General features: G+C 44.0%; 3 protein-coding genes across 3 annotated transcripts; all 3 read right to left on the reverse strand.

The window, feature by feature from the left end:
* Positions 1-7,504: 7,504 nt before the first annotated feature.
* LOC117058562 (olfactory receptor 5V1-like) lies at positions 7,505-8,431 on the reverse strand. The gene has a single exon (XM_033169796.1). It carries the CDS (start codon positions 8,429-8,431, stop codon positions 7,505-7,507), a length of 927 nt encoding a protein of 308 aa, XP_033025687.1.
* A 1,680-nt stretch (positions 8,432-10,111) lies between these two features.
* On the reverse strand, positions 10,112-13,383 carry LOC117057505 (olfactory receptor 5V1-like). Its single transcript, XM_033168354.1, has 2 exons — positions 12,571-13,383; positions 10,112-10,183 (listed from the first exon to the last, which is right to left on the reverse strand). Exons 1-2 carry the CDS (start codon positions 13,381-13,383, stop codon positions 10,112-10,114), a joined length of 885 nt encoding a protein of 294 aa, XP_033024245.1.
* A 4,155-nt stretch (positions 13,384-17,538) lies between these two features.
* On the reverse strand, positions 17,539-18,465 carry LOC117058651 (olfactory receptor 5V1-like). The gene has a single exon (XM_033169955.1). It carries the CDS (start codon positions 18,463-18,465, stop codon positions 17,539-17,541), a length of 927 nt encoding a protein of 308 aa, XP_033025846.1.
* Positions 18,466-21,500: the final 3,035 nt, after the last annotated feature.

The following is a 21,500-nucleotide window of genomic DNA, read 5'->3' on the forward strand; positions in this document are numbered from 1 at the left end:
CTCTCTCTCTCCTCCGACACTCCCCCCGCCCACCCCTCCTGCCCAGCGCAGGATTTGGGGAGGGGAGAGGAGAGCAGGGCCCGCTCGATCCTCCTCATTCAGAGCTGAGGTAAATGTGTCTGCGGGTTTTCAGGAAGGGAGAGACTAGAAGGGCGCTGCTCAGACACTCCTCTTCACCAATCTCACTCGGGACTCCCGACTCCGTTTTGCCTGGCGGTGAGGCTTATCCGCTTTTTAAAAGCTGGCGAAGCTCCTGAGGAGAGCGAGCGAGCGAGAGGCAGCTGAGGAGAACTGCTCCCCCAGCACCCCCAGGAGGAGGAGGAGGAAGAAGAAAATACCGGCAGCGGCAGCGCCACTCCCGCCTCAGCCGAGTCCCATGGAGCGCGTGGAGCCTGCGCGCAAAGAAAGAAGCAGGACGGAGCGAGGCTGCGAGTCCCTCCCCTTGGCGCTTACAAGTCCTCCTCCTCCTCCCCCCTCCTCTGGCTGCTGCCTGTCTGCAGATAGTCTGGCTCTTACTGACAGCAGACAAAGAACGGGGGAGACGGGGAAGGAAGGGAATATACGGGAATATACGGGTTTTTGATTAACCCGGGATTGCAGCGGGAAACGTGTTAAAAAATGTGAGAATCCCGGGAAATACGTGATACTTGACAGCTATGATATAGTAACTGACTCACGCTTGTATACACAAAAGGGTTAACCTAAGCCCTGAGCTCAGGTTGCCAGTGGGTGAAGTTTAGCAGGCTCCCAGCAGAATTTGCTTCCTCCCCCCCCCCACACACACACCACCCCTTTGTCACTTTCTACTGTTTCCTTGAAAAAGGAGCCATGTGGTTTTGGCTCCCAGCACAGCAAGTGCTGCACGTGAATGAAATGTCTCTCTAAAAGGAGGTTTTTACAGCCTGAATCTTTGCTAATGCAAGGATTGCATGATTCTTTTGCAAGGAAGCCAAGTTCTTTCTTTTTTAATCATTTGGTACCTTTTTTTCTTCTTCATTCTACTGCTAACAGATGGAGACTTGTTTGATGTAACTTCTCAAAATCTGTGAGTAAAATCTACACTTGTTTGCAAATCTTAGTGTCTCCGATTTATTCTAGCCTAAGTATTTTCATGGGGAGCATTATTTAAAGATGAAGGCAGATGAAAAATATAACCATGTTTTAATGTGCTTGGAGCAATCAACATTGTGCTAATTCTGCTATCATGTGATTGGCCACTGCGAGAACAAAATATTAGACTAGATGGGCTTTTGGCCTGATCCAGCAGGATCCAGCTCTTATGCCATTAAGTTGTTAAAATAAACATTTTTTACAATATACCACAATGTGGCGCAGGTGTGTCTTGATTAGAAGCAGAGTGACTAATAATTCATTTCCCAATAGAAATTCATGCTGCACCATCCCCACCAGTTGTATGAACAAGGCATTCCTGTTTGGGGAGGAGAAATCTATATGATGTAGCAAACACCATTATGAACAGATGACAGCTCAGCCCAGCCAATGCTCCATCTTCAGCATACTCCAAATGTGAAAATTCGTGACCAACCATCTGTGGCGGAAATTAACAGCACCAAGGTGAGTCGCAATGAATCCTAGAGGTCAACAGAAAGCTGCCTTATATTAAATCAAATGATCAGCCCATCTTGCTCAGTGCTGTCTACACTGACTGGCAGCACCTTCTGTGGGTTTCAGCCAAGGATCTTTTCCCAACTCTATCTGGTGATACCAGGGATTGAACCTGGGACCTGCAAAGCACGGACTGAATACCTATGAGACATGGCCCTATCTAAGGTAAGGTGAATCTCCTGGTAACCCAGAGGTGGTAAACAGAATCACACTGTAGCTACTTGATAGTGTATGGTGTCTGTAACCTTCTGGGCAGGTGATAATTTACAAGCTCCAACTTTGCGTCTGATAAATGTCACATCCACATGACAGCTTTAAAGCACTTTTATACCACTTGGCTTCCCACAAAGACTTGCTAAGAGAACTAAGAACTGTAGCCCTGTGAAGGGGTCTCCTAAGAACTCTTGGCACTCTCAATGAAGTACAGTTCCCAGGATTCTTTTTGGGGGAAAGCCATGCCTGTTAAAGAAGAGTTTGGATTTGATATCCCACTTTATCACTACCCGAAGGAGTCTCAAAGCTGCTAACATTCTCCCTTCCCTTCCTCCCCCACAACAAACACTCTGTGAGGTGAGTGGGGCTGAGAGACTTCAGAGAAGTGTGACTAGCCCAAGGTCACCCAGCAGCTGCATGTGGAGGAGCGGAGACACGAACCCGGTTCCCCAGATTACGAGTCTACTGCTCTTACCCACTACACCACACTGGCTCTCAGTGCTATAAGCCTGCTTTACAGGTATGGTGTGGATGTGACCAAACTGGTCTATTGCCCATGAAAGTTCATACCATAATAGTTTTTTAGTCTTTAAGGTGGCACAGTATTTTTTGTTGTTTTTCTTGCCTCAAGCTAAAACAGTTGCCCCTCTGGAAATCATCTAAAGTTAGATGGCTTCTCAATTTATCCCTTCCCTTGATCTTTAAGCTTCAGACTTTTTTTAATGTATTTTATTGTAAACAAAGAAAATGGAGACATAGAAAGATTAGAAGAAGAAGAAAAAAAATCTGCCAAGACTTACATATCTGTGCTGCTGGTTTCAATAACAAATTAAACAGTATGTGTGGAATATAGCTCTTAACTTACCATTGGAGGGTGATAAGAGAAGAAATATGGTCTTGATTGATATCATTTATTAACAATAGTTACAATAATCTCCTTTCCCTCTCGGCAGCCACCATGGAGAAATTATCTTTATGCTTTAGATTGATGTATACCCTGGAATACTTTTTATGAAGGGGTCCAACAAGGAGTAGCCTCTGTTTCTGGTCATTCATCCTCTCATTTCTAATCTCCAGTTCTCATCAGCCCCAGTCAGCAAGGCCAACAGTCAGGGATGATGAGACTTGTGGCCTATCAATGTCTAGAGGGCTACCCCTCCCCTCCTCACTACACTGTGCTGTCTCTATTATTAGTTTATAATATGATACAATATGCATGTTGTTTGCCAGGCAGGATGTCTTGATATTTTGTACTGTCTCCAGTTTAATTTGATTTCCCTTTTTCTTTCCTCTTCCCATGCAAAGAGTCCATGGCCTATGTACAATGGACCAATCAAACATCCATCGTTTTCGTACTTCTGGGTTTCAGAAGCCTCCAGCAGTTCCAGATCTTACTTTTCCTCCTTTTTTTACTGATCTACGTTGCAACTGTAGCTGGGAACCTTCTCATCGTGGTGCTAGTCGTGACCGATCGCCAGCTTCACAGCCCCATGTACTTTTTCCTAGCCAACCTCTCTGTACTTGAGACCTTGTATGGTTCGATCATCACCCCCAGGATGTTATCTGACTGCCTGTCAGAAGACAGGACCATTTCCCTCCGTGGATGCCTCACACAGATCTTACTATACAGCGGTTTGGCTTGCAACGAATGCTTACTCCTCGCAATCATGGCATTCGATCGCTACTTAGCCATATGCAAACCGCTTAGTTACAGGACCATCATGAACTTCAAGGTCTGCCTCCAGCTAGCAATTGCTTCCTGGGTAACTGGCTTCTCAGTGTCTTCCCTAGCCGTTGGGACAGTGTCCACAATGCTTTTTTGTGGTCCCAATGAAATTGACCATTTTATTTGTGATATGGATCAGTTAACCAAACTCTCCTGCAGAAAGAGCATCCTGGCAGAGATGGCTGTCCTTATCTCCTGCTCCATTGTGACTATAGGGCCCTTTGTGTTCATCATCTTCTCGTATGTTTACATCCTGTCAGCTATTTTGAGAATCGCATCCTCCACAGGGAGACAGAAGGCCTTTTCAACATGTGCTTCCCACCTCTTAGTCGTGAGCTTATATTATGGGACCATCATGATCCTGTATGTGATACCCACAAAAAACCAGTCCCCAGGCTTCCATAAGGCAATGTCTGTCATGTATACCATTGTCACGCCAATGTTTAATCCTATCATATACAGCCTCCGGAACAAAGAAGTAAAAGAGGCCTTCAAGAAACTTATGTTTCATAATCTTGGCATGGATTAGGACACCTTTGTCAATCTGCAGTCCTCCAGATGATTTGAACTAAATTATTATTATTATTATTATTATTATTATTATTATTATTATTAGTATACCGCCCTATACCCATAGATCTCAGGGTGATTCACAATATAAAACTACAGTTACCATCATCTCTAACCACTGGCCATGCTGGATAGGCTTGATGGGAGTTGGAGTCCAAAACATGTGGAAGGTACCAAATCGAGGAAGGCAGTTAGGGTGAATGTGGTACTTCTCAAGTTACTTCAGAGGTATGGGAAGTTGAACAAAACATTGGTAATTCAGGGTTCAAATGCCTGTAAAAGGAAAAAGGTCTCTGCATTGTACACATGAGAAGATATACCCCAGACCCTGGACTGGTGGTAATAGTCATCTTAGAATAGAGATTTGGAACTTGTGCCTTCCAGACACCATTAAACTGTACAAGTATATATCACATACAGAGATTCTAAAACCAGGGGTGGGAAAACTTCTTCAGCCCAACGGCCAAATTCCCTTTTTGGCAGCATTCTAGAGGTCATGTGCCAATGATGGGTGGGGCCAGAAGCAATAACAGGTGGAGCAATAGAGGTGCTGTTCACCTTTGTGCCACAGGTTGCATTTCAGACACAAAGAAGGTTCTACACCATCCCGCGCAAACGCATGCTTCTCTTTGTCCAGGCAAGAAGAGTCATTTTCACAGTTCAAGGACACATTTCAGCCAGGCAAAAGCACCCAAGGAGAGAGTGTCGCAGGGCCAGTGAGGGCTGTGTACTGGGGAGAGTCCAAAGAACCACATTTGGTACATTGAGCACAAGTTCCCCAACCTGCTTTAAACCTGTGGTGGCCTCTACCTTGTGCAATGATGCCCCCCAAGGACCTCAGGCAGGCTCCAGCTGTGGATTGCATCTAGTAGCATTTGTACTTGTACCTGTTTACCTGGGCATTTTCCTAATACTGATTCCTGCTGTTCCTGGTTGTTGTGACTCACTCTTGAATGTTATTTTTTATTGTCTTGGTTTTGTTGCTGTTGTTGTTTTGTTGGTGAATCGCCTTGGTATTTCTTTTTGAACTGAAAGGCAGTATATATGAATCCTTTTAACAAAGAAAGTAAAGAAAACTGCTCATGTAAGCCCTATCAAGCCAAAGACAATATACCAGCCAGGCCAGCATTATTAATTATCTTTCTTATTGTTTTCATGGAACCCATAGACACAGGATGTGAAGATGGGCTGCTAAAATAAAGGACTTCTGAACACAACAGATGTAACTTTTTCTCATCTATTGTGTCTTCAAATACCCACCCACCATCCATTTATCTCTTCCAAAGGAATAAATAATATAATGATGAACACTTGTGGAAGCTGAGTGTTCAAGTCAACTAAAATTGGAACTTCTGAGTTTCAGAAGTGGAACACTTCCAGCTATCCAGTGTTGAGGATTCACAGCAGAGGATGAATCCATGTTATATAAGAACCTTAAGTATACTGAAGTCTGGAAGAAAAAGAAATCCTTTTAATGAATAATTGGCTTACACTTAATAGTAAAGCACACAATCCACCATTTGTGCATCTTTTTAATCAATAATTTTAATTGATTTTTTTTTAAAAAAAAAAACATAAAATAGATATGACACTCAGCAGGGTGTCAGTAAAAAAATCTAACATTTTAAAATAGAAATATTCACTGGTCCAAATGTTCACCAAATAAAGACTCGCATAGCTTAGTTCAAGATAAACATGCAAATTGAAAATACTTGGGCTTAAAAGAGAGAGAACATTCATTTATTGAGTTGCATACTTTACTTCAAGTGCAGAATCAGAGGAGGAGAAAAGTCTCTGTCTCTATGTGGAGTGGGGGGTCAAAATTAAGAACTGGGTTTACACCATGCACTGGACCCCATATAGTGTATTAATAGGACGTGGGTGGCTCTGTGGCCTAAAGTACTGAGCCTCTTGGGCTTGCTGATCAGAAGGTCAGCAGTTCAAATCCCCACAATGGGGTGAGCTCCTGTTGCTCTGTCCCAGCTCCTGCCAACCTAGCAGTTCGAAAGCATGCTAGTGCAAGTAGATAAATAGGTACTGCTGTGGCAGGAAGGTAAATGGTGTTTCCGTGCACTGTGGTTTCCTTCACGGTGTTCCGTTGCACCAGAAGCGGTTTAGTCATGCTGGCCATATGACCCAGAAAGCTGTCTGCGAACAAACGCCGGCTCCCTCGGCCTGAAAGCGAGATGAGCGCCGCAACCCCATAGTCACCTTTGACTGGACTTAACTGTCCAGGGGTCCTTTACCTTTTTACCTAGTGTATTAATGTAATTCAGTGTAACATTATTCACTATACAGATCTGATGCACAAGAAATTGGCACAAAGCAAGCTGGTGTAAGTACAACAAGCATAATTTTACAGCAGATACAAACCCCGTTCAGCAATGGGACAGCTGCTGCTGCTGCTGTGTCTAACCCTGGCAAGCAAGGCTTTAATATGGTGTTTGGGTTGTCAGGTCACATGACTGAGCTGAAGAAGCTTAGGATCCAGCCTAAGCCCCCCGCTCTCAGGTCCCGCCTCTGCCATGTGCCAAGAACTGAGGATGAGCTGACTGCATCAGCAAAATTTTTCGCTTAGCTGGGGCTGGAGACTTAATGCCAGTGGAGTCCAGCTAAGCTGAGAATCGGCCAAATGACCTCAAGATTAGCACAAGAGGAATATGAGCCAAGTTCTCTAATTACTTGTACGTGATTCTAGAGATTCATACCCTGCTCCTGATGTAGCAGCCTCCAAGGGTAGCCAAAAGAAAAAAGAAAAATAAGAAATGTAAAATAATTAATCATATACAACAGGAACAGAGCAGGGGGAGAATGACCACCAAATAAAAATTAAAAAGGGATCTAAAATAGCTGGCAGAATACAAAGCGAGTCAAAAAGGCATCAAGGTTGGTTTCTCTGGGGAAAGTGTTCCAGAGCCATAGAATAGGTGCTAGCAAAAGTCTCCATGTACCTGACCTCTGGTCTATGACATGTATCTTGGACACCATTCAGAGTGCTCGGGACATAAGTCACGGGACATAAGTCAGTTAAGACTCCATTCACTGTTGCTGGGGGTGGAGGGACAATGCCTGCATGGTAAAGGGGAATGTTGCAGTGCAATTTCTTTGACTCACATAATTCAAGTATGGGGAACTGTTTTCAGCAGCAGGACTGGATGGAGAACTACCCAACGGTTCATGGGTCATTATAATGTCAGGTGACAACTTCAAAGGGGCTCATGGTCAGTGTTGATTGATCGTAATTTAAAATAGATTGTCAAATTCTGTTCTTATTTTTCAGAGTGGGTTACTATAGTAAAGAATGGTGTAGGATAGGATCATTGTTTCTTAGCCACATCTCCCCTACCCCCCCCCCCCCGGCTTCCAGCTTTAGTGGCGTTTATGAACAATGACCTTCTTCAAAGCCCCTTTCACCTCCTTATTTCTGAGACTGTAGATCAAGGGGTTCAACATGGGGGTGATCACCCCATACAACATGCTCACCAGCCTGTCCTGATCTGGATGGTGGCTGGAGGAAGGCCTTAAGTAAGTGAAGAGAATTGTCCCATAGAAGAGGCACACCACAATTAGATGGGAGGCACAAGTGGAGAAGGCCTTGCGTTTCCCCTCGGAAGAACGGATCCTAAGGATGGTGGAGATGATGTGGATATAGGAGATCAACGTCACCAGAAAAGCCCCCACACCCAAAATCCCGCCAACAATGAAGACAACCATCTCAGCCACATAAGTGGAAGCACATGATAAGGCCAAGACTGGGGGGATGTCACAGTAGTATTGATTGACTCTATTGGATGTGCAGAAAGGTAGGGTGAAAGTCATTACCGTGTGCAGCAAGGAGTGGAGGAACCCTGTGACCCATGTACCAGCAGCCATCTGAAGACACAGCTTCTTGCTCATGATGAACATGTATCGCAGAGGGTTACATATGGCTACATAGCGGTCATAAGCCATGGCAGACAAGAGGAAGACTTCTGTCCCTGCCAGGGCTACCAGGAAGTAGAGTTGCAGCACACAGCCAGCAAAGGAAATGGTATTTCTCTCTGACAAGAGGTTCTCCAGCATCTTGGGTACCGTAACTGTGGGACAGCAGATGTCCAGCAGGGAAAGGTTAGTGAGGAAGAAATACATGGGGTTGTGCAAATGAGAGTCAGCTTCTATGGCAAGAAGAATGGTGCCATTCCCCACCAGGGTGATCAGGTAGATGAGCAAAAAGGCAACAAAGAGGGAGAAGCGGACACCTGGGAGATCCGAAAGTCCGGTTAGGATAAATTCTGTCACCACGGTGATGTTCTCCATTTCTCCCCTGTGTGAGGTACTTTCCTACAAGAGTTTGAAAGCAAAAATATGACATAGTAAACATGTTGGAGGCTACAGGCATACACAAGTTAAGGCCTTCTTTGCTTTTCAAGGTGTTAGGCATATAGCCTTTAGTCATATTAAGCAGGAATGGAGAGTCCCTGCTCAGACACTTTATAACTCTGATAAGCAAAGATTAGTTCCTAGCGATCACATTCATGCCCTGTACCTGAATTTCTCAGAGACCAATGTTTGGCCCGTCTGAGAAACACAATGCTTAATTAGATGGTTCTTAGATCAGATGATCTGACAAAGTCAGTTGTTGTTGTTATTATTGTTGTTGTTGTTGTTTAGTCATTTAGTCGTGTCCGACTCTTCGTGACCCCATGGACCAGAGCACGCCAGGCACTCCTGTCTTCCACTGCCTAAGTCATTTTTAGGTCCTTCAATTACTGAGACTCATCACAGCTTCTTTGTGCATTACATGTAAGTGAGGATAATGTCAATGGCCAGCACCTGGTGTGAAAGCTGGAACAAGTGTACTGTAGCTACAGGGCTTGACAGGGAGTTGTTAACTAACTGAGGGTCTCATGGAGCCTGCCGCAATGCCACAGCACCTATCATGGTAAGCAGATTTCCATGGGGTGGGAAGGGGAAGCAAGCAGAATGGCAAGGGGGTGATCAAGAAAAGTGAGTGGGGGCAAAAGCCCTAGCTGAGCAAATTTGTGCCTTCCTTTTACAGCAAGAGGTCCAATCTGCATGCGGTATTATTGTCTCAGAAAATCCTGTCCACATCTGTCAGCTCATGTGTATGTCCTCCCTCGTTCTATCCGGTGCTTCTCACCAGATGAAGACTTTGTGGCTTCACCCTCAGCATGATTTATTCATCCTTCCCTTCCCTGCCTTTGTTTTCTATCCAGCCTGATGAAAATTTCTGAAGAACTCATTACATTGGGGTTGACTTGATAAAATATTGCCCTCATATGGATTTACAAATGTTTTTATACCACTCATGTGAACCACAATTATGTAACTGAATAATTTATTTGTATGAAATGGGAGAAAGTTAAAATATGTAAAACGTGTTAAGTTATGTAAATGATTGTAAAAAGATGAATATCTATAATGACAATAAAGCAAAACTTAAAAAAAGATAAAATATTGCCCTCATATGGATTTACAAATGTTTTTATACCAATCTCCTCTAAACCATTTTTCTGTTCATCTGAGCATCCCTTCTAGATAGCGCTCCCTTTTTTTAGGAAGAAATGTGCCAGTACTCACTATGAAGTTGTTACAGTAAGTGCAACACTTTCAACATGGGAGGGGAAGGAGATCCCAGCACCCAGTACCCTTGAGTACCCCCAGAAAAGAGCACTGCTTCTAGAACATTCAATGTATCACTCTCATTCCATTCCATATACAGTACACTTGCTTCAGTTTATGAGTCTCATTTCTTCGAACTTCTACATTTAGAAACATCACTCTTCCTATCTTCCCTAAGCCTTGATCTTTGTAACAAGGATAGCCCCATTAAGCTAGTATCTAATAATACTCACTGTCAATGACTGGTGCGTTTCTATTTCTCCAAACAGTCACTCTTAAGAACGCCTCTCATCTGCCTTGAGATCAAGGAAGGATTGTCTGTTCCTCCGGCAGCTCAAACTTCTCCTTTCAACCTCAACAGGAGCTCAAGGGAATAGCAGGCCTCAGAGCACACAAGCAATGCCAGGAAACATCTCTGCTCGCCACCTATGGCCAATGTCAAGACCAAGAGTGATGGCTGATTTCCCAGCACAATAAACTACAGTGCTGTGAATAATTATCATTCAAGATATCACTCCCTAGATGTTAAGGAAATCAGTCCAATGTTTTATGTAGGCTACTCTAGTTCACCAGAGTAAGGAACTGTTCTAGTCCAGTGTTTACACAAATCTCAGAAGCTTTAGAAGCTAGGTCCTTTTTGGTGGGCTTTGCTCATACCTCATGCATACCCTCCAACACCTTGAAGACAAAATCCAGGAAACCATCTTCTCAGACGCCATCTTCCTGTTAGTTATCGCGAGACCACGGTGGTCATTTTGGTTGGTGTGATCTTGTGCAATTCCACACCATGGACCCCCCCCCCAAAAAAGTGCTTTTTCAGGGCACGACACCCAAAAATGTGTGTTTTGGGGTGCCATGCAAGAACAGGACCTACATCTTTGCACTGTGTTGTTGTTGTTCCAACTAGTGGGAGGAGCACAGCAAAGCATGTACAGGACTTGGGCTGGATGTATTTTTGGATAACTTTCCTCAGACCCCATTCTTCTCCTCTTGAAAAAAGAGGTCCCTAACCTCCAAGGTGACTTCCATTCCAAGATACTTGTAATGTGAGTAGTATTTAAAGTGTTTTTAAAGATTGGGGGGGGGGAGTTCTGAGTGACACCAGCAGGGAATGGGAGCTAATAAGATCTGATTTTTTTCAATTTTGCATATAGTTTGATAGCAACACTGCTAAGTAAAGTTTCCTCCTTATCTACTCACTGTGGATCATTTGTAATCTTGTGAATGCTACAGCACCAGAGCAGGTCACACTTTTTCTGTGAGTGGAATGGAAATAGTAAGAGAGTTCAACCATGGAGCGGTCGCCCACAGGAGCTTGTGAACTCTTGTTCCTTAGAGGTTTTCAAGCAGAGGTTGGATGGCCATCTGCCATGGATGCTTTAGCTGATATTTCTGCATGGCAGGGGGTTGGACTAGATGATCCTCGTGGTCCCTTCCAACTCTATAATTCCATGATTCTATACACTGGAGTGGGGAAGTGATTAAAACTCTAGTAATTTACATCAGAAAACTTGTGTGCAACTTGCATTTCCTGGGGTTGGAAATGGAGTGGGTTCCCCCCCCCCTAGAAGTTGAAAAGTGATAAATGAAGAGGGGAAAGTTGAAGAGACGTTCATGTTCACAGATCAGAAGTAAGAAACACAACTATAAAAAACAGCGGTGTGGCAGATTTTATTGACAGTGAAACTGGATTACACAACACATCTCAACATGTGTGAACAAAAGTCCAAACAGATGATTAGTAGTGGCATCTATTTATGTTTGTCATTCCGCCAACATTTCAGTGTGAAGAATTAAGAGTACATATATGTCTCAAGGCAATATACACAAAACCACACAAACACACTTTACCCCCACAATAATCCTGTGAGGTAAGTTGAATTGTGTGATTCGCTGAGTGGGGACTTTATAAGTCAATTTTCCTGGGCCTCATCCGAAACTCAAACTGTGATATCATGCTTAAATATAGCAGAGTTGGACGGTAGCCTGAGGGTCATCTAGTTCAACACGCTCCCCTGTAATTCAGGAATCTCAAAGCATCCATGTCAAATGGTCGCCCTGTTGTTGCTTAGTCATTTAGTCGTGTCTGAATCTTCGTGACCCCATGGACCAGAGCATGCCAGGCACTCCTGTCTTCCACTGCCTCCCCCAGTTTGGTCAAACTCATGTTAGTAGCTTCGAGAATACTCTCCAACCATCTCGTCCCGTCATCCCTTCAGCCTCTCCTTTAAACACTCCAATGAAGGAGTGTCCACCACCCCCTCCACTGTTGAACACCATCAAGAGGATCTTCTTGACAATTACCGGTAGTTTGACAGTCCTATCTTGTAATTTGAATCCATTTGTTTGGGTCCTACCATCTGGAGCAGGAGGAAGCAAGCTTCCTCCATCATCCATGTGACCACCCTTTAGATAATTAAATATAGCTATCATCACTCCTCAGTCTTCTCTTTTCCAGGCTAAACATAGGAGAAGGAGAGGATAGCTATCTTCAAATATCTAAAGGGATGACACATAGAAGATGGAGCAAACTCATGTCAGGTGACAACTTCAAAGCAGGTCATTGTCAGTGTTGATCAATCGTAATTAAAAACAGATTAAATTCTGTTCTTATTTTTCAGAGATTGGGTTATTTTAGTAGATAGGGATATAGGATAGGATAATTGTATCTTAGCCATATATTCCCCCCCCCTCCAACTTTAAGGGCGTTTATGGACAATGACCCTCTTCAAAGCACCTTTCACCTCCTTGTTCCTGAGGCTGTAGATCAAGGGGTTCAACATGGGGGTAATCACCCCATACAACATGCTCACCAGCCTGTCCTGATCTGGATGGTGGCTGGAGGAAGGCCTTATGTAAGTGAAGATGATCGTCCCATAGAAGAGGCACACCACAATTAGATGAGAGGCACAAGTGGAGAAGGCCTTGCGTTTCCCCTCGGAAGAACGGATCCTAAGGATGGTGAAGATGATGTGGATATAGGAGACCAACGTCACCAGAAAAGCCCCCACACCCAAAATCCCACCAACAATGAGGACAACCATCTCAGCCGCATAGGTGGAAGCACATGATAAGGCCAAGACTGGAGGGATGTCACAGTAGTATTGATTGACTCTATTAGATTTACAATAAGGTAGAGTGAAAGTCATGACTGTGTGCAGCAAGGAGCTGAGGAACCCTGTGACCCATGTACCAGCAGCCATCTGAAGACAAAGCTTCTTACTCATGATAACCGTGTATCGTAAAGGGTTGCATATGGCCACATAGCGGTCATAAGCCATGGCAGACAAGAGGAAGACCTCTGTCCCTGCCAAGGCTATCAGGAAGTAGAGTTGCAGCACACAGCCAACAAAGGAAATGGTACTTCTCTCTAACAAGAGGTTCTCCAGCATCTTAGGCACCGTAGCTGTAGGGCAGCAGATGTCCAGCAGGGAAAGATTAGTGAGGAAGAAATACATGGGGTTGTGCAAGTGGGAGTCCGCTCCTATGGCAAGAAGAATGGTGCCGTTCCCCACCAGGGTGATCAGGTAGATGAGCAAAATGGCAGCAAAGAGGGAGAAGCGAACCACAGGGAGATTAGAAAGGCCCATTAAGATGAATTCTGTCACCATGGTAATGTTCTCCATTTCTCCCCCAGGCGAGGAGCTTTCCCCCATGCGAGGAGAGCCAGTGTAGTGTAGTGGTTAAGAGCGGTAGATTCGTAATCTGGGGAACTGGGTTCGTGTCTCCACTCCTCCACATGCAGCTGCTGGGTGACCTTGGGCTAGTCACACTTCTTTGAAGTCTCTAAGCCCCACTCACCTCACAGAGTGTTTGTTGTGGGGGAGGAAGGGAAAGGAGAATGTTAGCCGCTTTGAGACTCCTTCGGGTAGTGAAAAGCGGGCTATCAAATCCAAGCTCTTCTTCTTCTTCTTCCTGCAAGAGTATGAAAGCAAAAGTGTAACATAGTAAACATGTTGGAGGCTACAGGCATACACAAGTTAAGGCCTTCTTTGCTTTTCAAAGTGTTAGGCATATAGCCATTAGTCATACTAAGCAGGAATGCAAGGTCCCTGCTCAGACACTTTATAACTCTGATAAGCAAAGATTAGTTCCTAGCGAACACATTCATGCCCTGTACCTGAATTTCTCAGAGACCAATGTTTGGCTCGTGTGAGAAACACAATGCTTAATTAGATGGTTTTTAGATCAGATCATCTGACAAAATCAGTTGTTGTTGTTGTTGTTGTTGTTGTTGTTGTTGTTGTTGTTTAGTCATTTAGTCGTGTCCGACTCTTCGTGACCCCATGGACCAGAGCATGCCAGGCACTCCTGTCTTCCACTGCCTAAGTCATTTTTAGGTCCTTCAATTACTGAGACTCGTCAGAGCTTCTTTGTGCATTACATGTAAGTGAGGATAATGTCAATGGCCAGCACCTGGTGTGGAAGCTGGAACAAGTGTACTGTAGCTACAGGGCTTGACAGGGAGTTGTTAACTAACTGAGGGTCTCATGGACCCTGCCACAATGCCCCCCCACCTATCATGGTAAGCAGATTTCCATGGGGTGGGAAGGAGAAGCAAGCAGAATGGCAAGGGGGTGATCAAGAAAAGTGAATGGGGACAAAAGCCCTAGCTGAGCAAATTTGTGCCTTCCTTTTACAGCAAGAGGTCCAATTTGTATGCGGTATTATTGTCTCAGAAAATCCTGTCCACATCTGTCAGCTCATGTGTATGTCCTCCCTCATTCTATCCGGTGCTTCTCACCAGATGAAGACTTTGTGGCTTCACCCTCATCATGATTTATTCATCCTCCCCTTCCCTGCCTTTGTTTTCTATCCAGCCTGATGAAAATTTCTGAAGAACTCATTACATTGGGTTTGACTTGATAAAATATTGCCCTCATATGGATTTACAAATGTTTTTATACCACTCTCATCTAAACCATTTTTCTGTTCATCTGAGCATCCCTTCTAGATAGCGCTCCCTTTTTTTAGGAAGAAATGTGCCAGTACTCACTATGCAGTTGTTACAGTAAGTGCAACATTTTCAACATGGGAGGGGAGGGAGATCCCAGTACCCAGTACCCTTGAGTACCCCCAGAAAAGAGCACTGCTTCTAGAACATTCAATGTATCACTCTCATTCCATGTACACTTGCTTCAGTTTATGAGTCTCATTTCTTCGAACTTCTACATTTAGAAACATCACTCTTCCTGTCTTCCCTAAGCCTTGATCTTTGTCACAAGGATAGCCCCATTAAGCTAGTATCTAATAATACTCACTGTCAATGACTGGTGCATTTCTATTTTTCCAAACAGTCACTCTTAAGAACGCCTCTCATCTGCCTTGAGATCAAGGAGGGATTGTCTGTTCCTCCGGCAGCTCAAACGTCTCCTTTCAACCTCAACAGGAGCTCAAGGGAATAGCAGGCCTCAGAGCACACAAGCAATGCCAGGAAACATCTCTGCTCGCCACCTATGGCCAATGTCAAGACCAAGAGTGATGGCTGATTTCCCAGCACAATAAACTACAGTGCTGGGAATAATTATCATTCAAGATATCACTCCCTAGATGTTAAGGAAATCAGGCCAATGTTTTATGTAGGCTACTCTAGTTCATCAGAGTAAGGAACTGTTCTAGTCCAATGTTTACACAAATCTCAGAAGCTTTAGAAGCTAGGTCCTTTTTGGTGGGCTTTGCTCATTCCTCATACATAGCCTCCAACACCTTGAAGACAAAATCCGGGATGCCATCTTCCCAGACGCCATCTTCCTGTTAGTTATCGTGAGACCACGGTGGTCATTTTGGTTGGTGTGATCTTGTGCAATTCCACACCATGGTTCCCCCCCCCAAAAAATGTGCTTTTTCAGGGCACGACACCCAAAAATGTGTGTTTTGGTGTGCCATGCAAGAACAGGACCTACATCTTTCCACTGTGTTGTTGTTGTTGTTGTTGTTGTTCAAACTAGTGGGAGGAGCACAGCAAAGCATTTACAGGACTTGGGCTGGATGTATTTTTGGATAACTTTCCTCAGACCCCATTCTTCTCCTTGTTTCAAGAGGTCCCTAACCTCCAAGGTGACTTCCATTCCAAGATATTTGTAATGTGAGTAGTATTTAAAGTGTTTTTAAAAACGGGGGGGGGGCAGCTCTGAGTGAAACCAGCAGGGAATGGGAGCTAATAAGATCTGATTTGTTTCAGTTTTGCATATAGTTTGGTAGCAACACTGCTAAGTAAAGTTTCCTCCTTATCTACTCACTGTGGGTCATTTGTAATCTTGCAAATGCTACAGCACCAGAGCAGGTCACACTTTTTCTGTGAGTGGAATGGAAATAGTAAGAGAGTTCAACCATGGAGCAGTCGCCCACAGGAGGTTGTGAACTCTCGTTCCTTAGAGGTTTTCAAGCAGAGGTTGGATGGCCATCTGCCATGGATGCTTTAGCTGATATTTCTGCATGGCAGGGGGTTGGACTAGATGATCCTCGTGGTCCCTTCCAACTCTATAATTCCATGATTCTATACACTGGAGTGGGGAAGTGATTAAAAACTCTAGTAATTTACATCAGAAAGCTTGTGTGCAACTTGCATTTCCTGGGGTTGGAAATGGAGTGGGTTTTCCCCCCTAGAAGTTGAAAAGTGATAAATGAAGAGGGGAAAGTTGAAGAGACGTTCATGTTCACAGATCGGAAGTAAGAAACACAAATATAAAAAAACAGTGGTGTGGCAGATTTTATTGACAGTGAAACTGGATTACACAACACATCTCAACATGTTACAACAAAAGTCCAAACAGATGATTAATAGTGGCATCTATTTATGTTTGTCATTCCGCCAACATTTCAGTGTGAAGAATTTAGAGTACATATATGATTCCATGTTTCTATGATTTATTTACTTCATTTTTATTGCACCCTTCCATCTCATGGCAATATACACAAAACCACACAAACACACTTTACCCCCAACAATAATCGTGTGAGGTAATTTGAATTGTGTGGTTCGCTGAGTGGGGACTTTGAAAGTCGATTTTCCTGGGCCTCATCCAAAACTCAAACTGTGATATCATGCTTAGATATAGCAGGGTTGGACGGTGGCCTGAGGGTCATCTAGTTCAACACCCTCCCCTGTAATTCAGGAATCTCAAAGCATCCATGTCAAATGGTCGCCCTGTTGTTGCTTAGTCATTTAGTCGTGTCTGAATCTTCGTGACCCCATGGACCAGAGCATGCCAGGCACTTCTGTCTTCCACTGCCTCCCCCAGTTTGGTCAAACTCATGTTAGTAGCTTCGAGAATACTCTCCAACCATCTCGTCCCGTCATCCCCTCAGCCTCTCCTTTAAACAATCCAATGAAGGAGTGTCCACCACCCCCTCCACTGTTGAATACCATCAGGAAGATCTTCTTGACAATCAGTTTGACAGTCCTATCTTGTAATTTGAATCCATTTGTTTGGGTCCTACCATCTGGAGCAGGAGGAAGCAAGCTTCCTCCATCATCCATGTGACCACCCTTTAGATAATTAAATATAGCTATCATCACTCCTCAGTCTTCTCTTTTCCAGGCTAAACATAGGAGAAGGAGAGGATAGCTATCTTCAAATATCTAAAGGGATGACACATAGAAGATGGAGCAAACTCATGTCAGGTGACAACTTCAAAGCAGGTCATTGTCAGTGTTGATCAATCGTAATTAAAAACAGATTAAATTCTGTTCTTATTTTTCAGATTTGGTTATTTTAGTAGATAATGATATAGGATAGGATAATTGTATCTTAGCCATATATTCCCCCCCCCTTCCAACTTTATTGGCGATTATGAACAATAATCCTCTTCAAAGCACCTTTCACCTCCTTGTTCCTGAGGCTGTAGATCAAGGGGTTCAACATGGGGGTAATCACCCCATACAACATGCTCACCAGCCTGTCCTGATCTGGATGGTGGCTGGAGGAAGGCCTTATGTAAGTGAAGATGGTCGTCCCATAGAAGAGGCACACCACAATTAGATGAGAGGCACAAGTGGAGAAGGCCTTGCGTTTCCCCTCGGAAGAACGGATCCTAAGGATGGTGGAGATGATGTGGATATAGGAGACCAACGTCACCAGAAAAGCCCCCACACCAAAAATCCCACCAACAATGAGGACAACCATCTCAGCCGCATAGGTGGAAGCACATGATAAGGCCAAGACTGGAGGGATGTCACAGTAGTATTGATTGACTCTATTAGATTTACAATAAGGTAGAGTGAAAGTCATGACTGTGTGCAGCAAGGAGTTGAGGAACCCTGTGACCCACGTACCAGCAGCCATCTGAAGACAACGCTTCTTACTCATGATAACCGTGTATCGTAAAGGGTTGCATATAGCCACGTAGCGATCATAAGCCATGGCAGCCAAGAGGAAGACCTCTGTCCCTGCCAAGGCTACCAGGAAGTAGAGTTGCAGCACACAGCCAACAAAGGAAATGGTACTTCTCTCTAACAAGAGGTTCTCCAGCATCTTAGGCACCGTAGCTGTAGGGCAGCAGATGTCCAGCAGGGAAAGATTAGTGAGGAAGAAATACATGGGGTTGTGCAAGTGGGAGTCAGCTCCTATGGCAAGAAGAATGGTGCCGTTCCCCACCAGGGTGATCAGGTAGATGAGCAAAATGGCAGCAAAGAGGGAGAAGCGAACCACAGGGAGATTAGAAAGGCCCATTAAGATGAATTCTGTCACTATGGTGATGTTCTCCATTTCTCCCCCATGCGAGGAGCTTTCCTGCAAGAGTTTGAAAGCAAAATATGACATAGTAAACATGTTGGAGGCTACAGGCATACACAAGTTAAGGCCTTCTTTGCTTTTCAAAATGTTAGTCATATAACCTTTAGTCATATTAAGCAGGAATCCAAGGTCCCTGCTCAGACACTTTATAACTCTGAGAAGCAAATATTTGTTCCTAGCGATCACATTCATGCCCTGTACCTGAATTTCTCAGAGACCAATGTTTGGCCCGTCTGAGAAACACAATGCTTAATTAGATGGTTCTTAGATCTGATCATCTGATAAAGTCATTTTTAGGTCCTTCAATTACTGAGACTCGTCAGAGCTTCTTTGTGCATTACCTGTAAGTGGTGATAATGTCAATGGTCAGCACCTGGTGTGGAAGCTTGAACAAGTGTACTGTAGCTACAGGGCTTGACAGGGAGTTGTTAACTAACTGCCAGGAACATGGAGAGTAATAGCTTTATATACTCGCTGCCAGATCCTCTTCCTCCTGGTCAACTGCTGGGTCATTATTTACTTCTGGATTTTCTCACATTCTCTCTTGTGCCCGTCACCACATGAAGACTTTATTGTTCCACCATGAGCCTGATTTATTTGTCCTCTCCCTGCCGTTGTTATTACCTGATTAAAAGTTCTGAAGAACTCAAAAGCCTCCACACCATTTCCTGACATTTTGGTTGGCCTGATCATAGTATTGCCCTTATATGGATTTTCATCTCATCTAAACAATATTTTTATTCATCTCAGCATCCCTTCTAGAACATTCTGTGTACTACTCCCATTCCTTGTACATCTGCCTTGATATATGAGTCTCATTTCCTCAAACGTATAAAATTACCAAACCTATCTTTTCCTGTCTTACTTAAGCCTTTAAGCCACAAAGATGGGCCCCATTAAGCTTGTATCTTCTAATACTCACGGTCGACGATTGGTGCATTTCCATTTCGCCAAACAGTCACTCTCAAGAATGTCTCTCATCTGCCTTGAGATCAAGGAAGGATTGTGTGTTCCTCTGGCAGCTCAGCCTTCTCCTATAAGCCTCGACATAAGGAGCTCAAGGGAATAGCCGGCCTCAGAGCACACAAGCTATGCCAGGAAGCATCTGTTTGCCTACCATGACCAATGTCAAGATAAAAGGTGATGGATGAATTTCCAGCACAATAAGCTCCAGTCCTGTGAATAATTGTCCAACTCTGCATTTCCATTATTATGATTTATTTGAATACATGACTCCCTAGAATGTTAAGGAAGTCCAGTCCATGTTTTATGTGCTCCATTTCACCAGGGGATGGAACAGATCTTCTCCAGGTTTTACACAAAACTCAGGTGAATAGCAGCTGGGCAGTAGCTGTGACTATGCTTAAGTGGCCTTAGCTTTCAATGGCAAAAGAACAAATTCCATGTAACAGAAAATAAGCGGGACCCGAGTAGAGAGACTGGTTTCTGAACCTCCTAGATGTGGCGTTTCACCCCTAAAGGTTCTCCAAGGGTTAACATGGCAGGGAGGAGATTGACCAATGGGAGCTCTCCAGGCAATTAGAGAGGATAGAAAAGGCAGTTTGAGGTTAGAAGTTAGGCAGTTGAGTCAGAGTTAGAGGGGGATAGAGAGAGGGAGATAGAGCTAATGAGCAGAGCTAGAGCAGGTTGAATAATTAACAGGAGGCATTAGGGATAGTTACTGGAATACTAGGTAGAGAGTTGAAATATACTTATCTGAATAACGATACAGTTATATTAAACGTTTTACCAAGTCATTTGAAACCATTACGCTTTGTACAAACAATAAAGAAACTTATGTTTATTTTTACCACAATCCAAATCTGAAGTGAGTTATTCATTGCCAGAGTAAATACTGGCTGGTGGCAGCGGAGATACCATATGTCGTTGGGGCAGTTACCAATATACCGTTAAACGTCCGGGGGTGCTGCTCAGGTCTGAGAGAGTGACCGTGACACTGCCTAGAATCCCTTAGTCATGTGGCGGTGGCAGCAGTATTCAATGGGGTAGTGTTCAATGGGGGTAGGCACTTTGTATATGCTCAGAGCCAGCTTCTTTCTCACATCCCAGCATAAGTCATGGCTGAGTCCAGGCACTAAGAGCAAGCATGAAGACTCAAACCGAGGAAGCTATGTGTTTGAAGACTGTCCATAAAAATATCTATAACTGATGGTACTCAGTTACCTCCAGGATGAAGCCCAAGCCCCATAGTGATCCTAAGACCACAGGGAGATCGTGGTGCCTGCAAATATTGATATTGAAATTTAACTATGGCCATACACACTTCTCTCCTCCAAAAATGGGACCATGCAATTCTTTCTTGCTCCTTAATGAGTCCCAAAGAGCATTGTTAACATTTATGGTGCAGTCTCCATCTCATCTGCTACCACAGAGCTCCTTCCAGAAAGGTCCTCAGATAAATGCTCTGCATGCATGGCGATGTAAAAATAATGCCACCAAGAGTAATTATGATGTCATCCAAAGTGTATGGATTTGAAGTCCCCAGGACTCTCACAGGGATTAGCACACATAAGGCCAATTTGGGAGACGTTATGCACCATCCCTAGTGCTTCCCGCTCAATGACGTGGTTACCCTGTGTGTGGGCTCCAGCATGTCAGATTTCAACGCTAGAAGGAACTCTCCTCTACAGAAGACAATTTCCTCCATAGAGAAAAGTAGATGCAAAGGAAAAGAGATGTTTTGTCTTCCATCTGAAATGGCAGGAATCATCCCTATAGGACCCTCTCTCTCTCTCTCTCTCTCTCTCTCTCTCTCTCTCTCTCTCTCTCTCTCTCTCTCTCTTTCCCTAGGGGATTGTTTGTTTCGTTTATTTAGAAAAGTGTTTATAAATTGTACATGTAACATGGCTGTGTACAGCAATGTATACAATAAAATGTAAAACATCATAAAAGCAATAAATAATTCTCATTCAAGTGTCTGCATTAAACAGTTACGTAGGCCTGTCTACATAAAAAAAGGTGTTGGCAGTTAGTGGATATTGAATGCT

This window comes from Lacerta agilis, chromosome 14, assembly GCF_009819535.1.
Source record: "Lacerta agilis isolate rLacAgi1 chromosome 14, rLacAgi1.pri, whole genome shotgun sequence".
NCBI classification, from domain to species: domain Eukaryota; kingdom Metazoa; phylum Chordata; class Lepidosauria; order Squamata; family Lacertidae; genus Lacerta; species Lacerta agilis.

Bases quoted from the DNA above. Each gene is read 5' to 3' on its own strand.
- LOC117058562 (XM_033169796.1), bottom strand. From the start codon at position 8,431: ATGGAGAACATCACCGTGGTGACAGAATTTATCCTAACCGGACTTTCG.
- LOC117057505 (XM_033168354.1), bottom strand. From the start codon at position 13,383: ATGGAGAACATTACCATGGTGACAGAATTCATCTTAATGGGCCTTTCT. The intron at 10,184-12,570 runs GTGAGCATGTTG...CATTGGCCATAG, and splicing joins ATCCAGATCAGGACAGGCTG to GTGGCGAGCAGAGATGTTTC.
- LOC117058651 (XM_033169955.1), bottom strand. From the start codon at position 18,465: ATGGAGAACATCACCATAGTGACAGAATTCATCTTAATGGGCCTTTCT.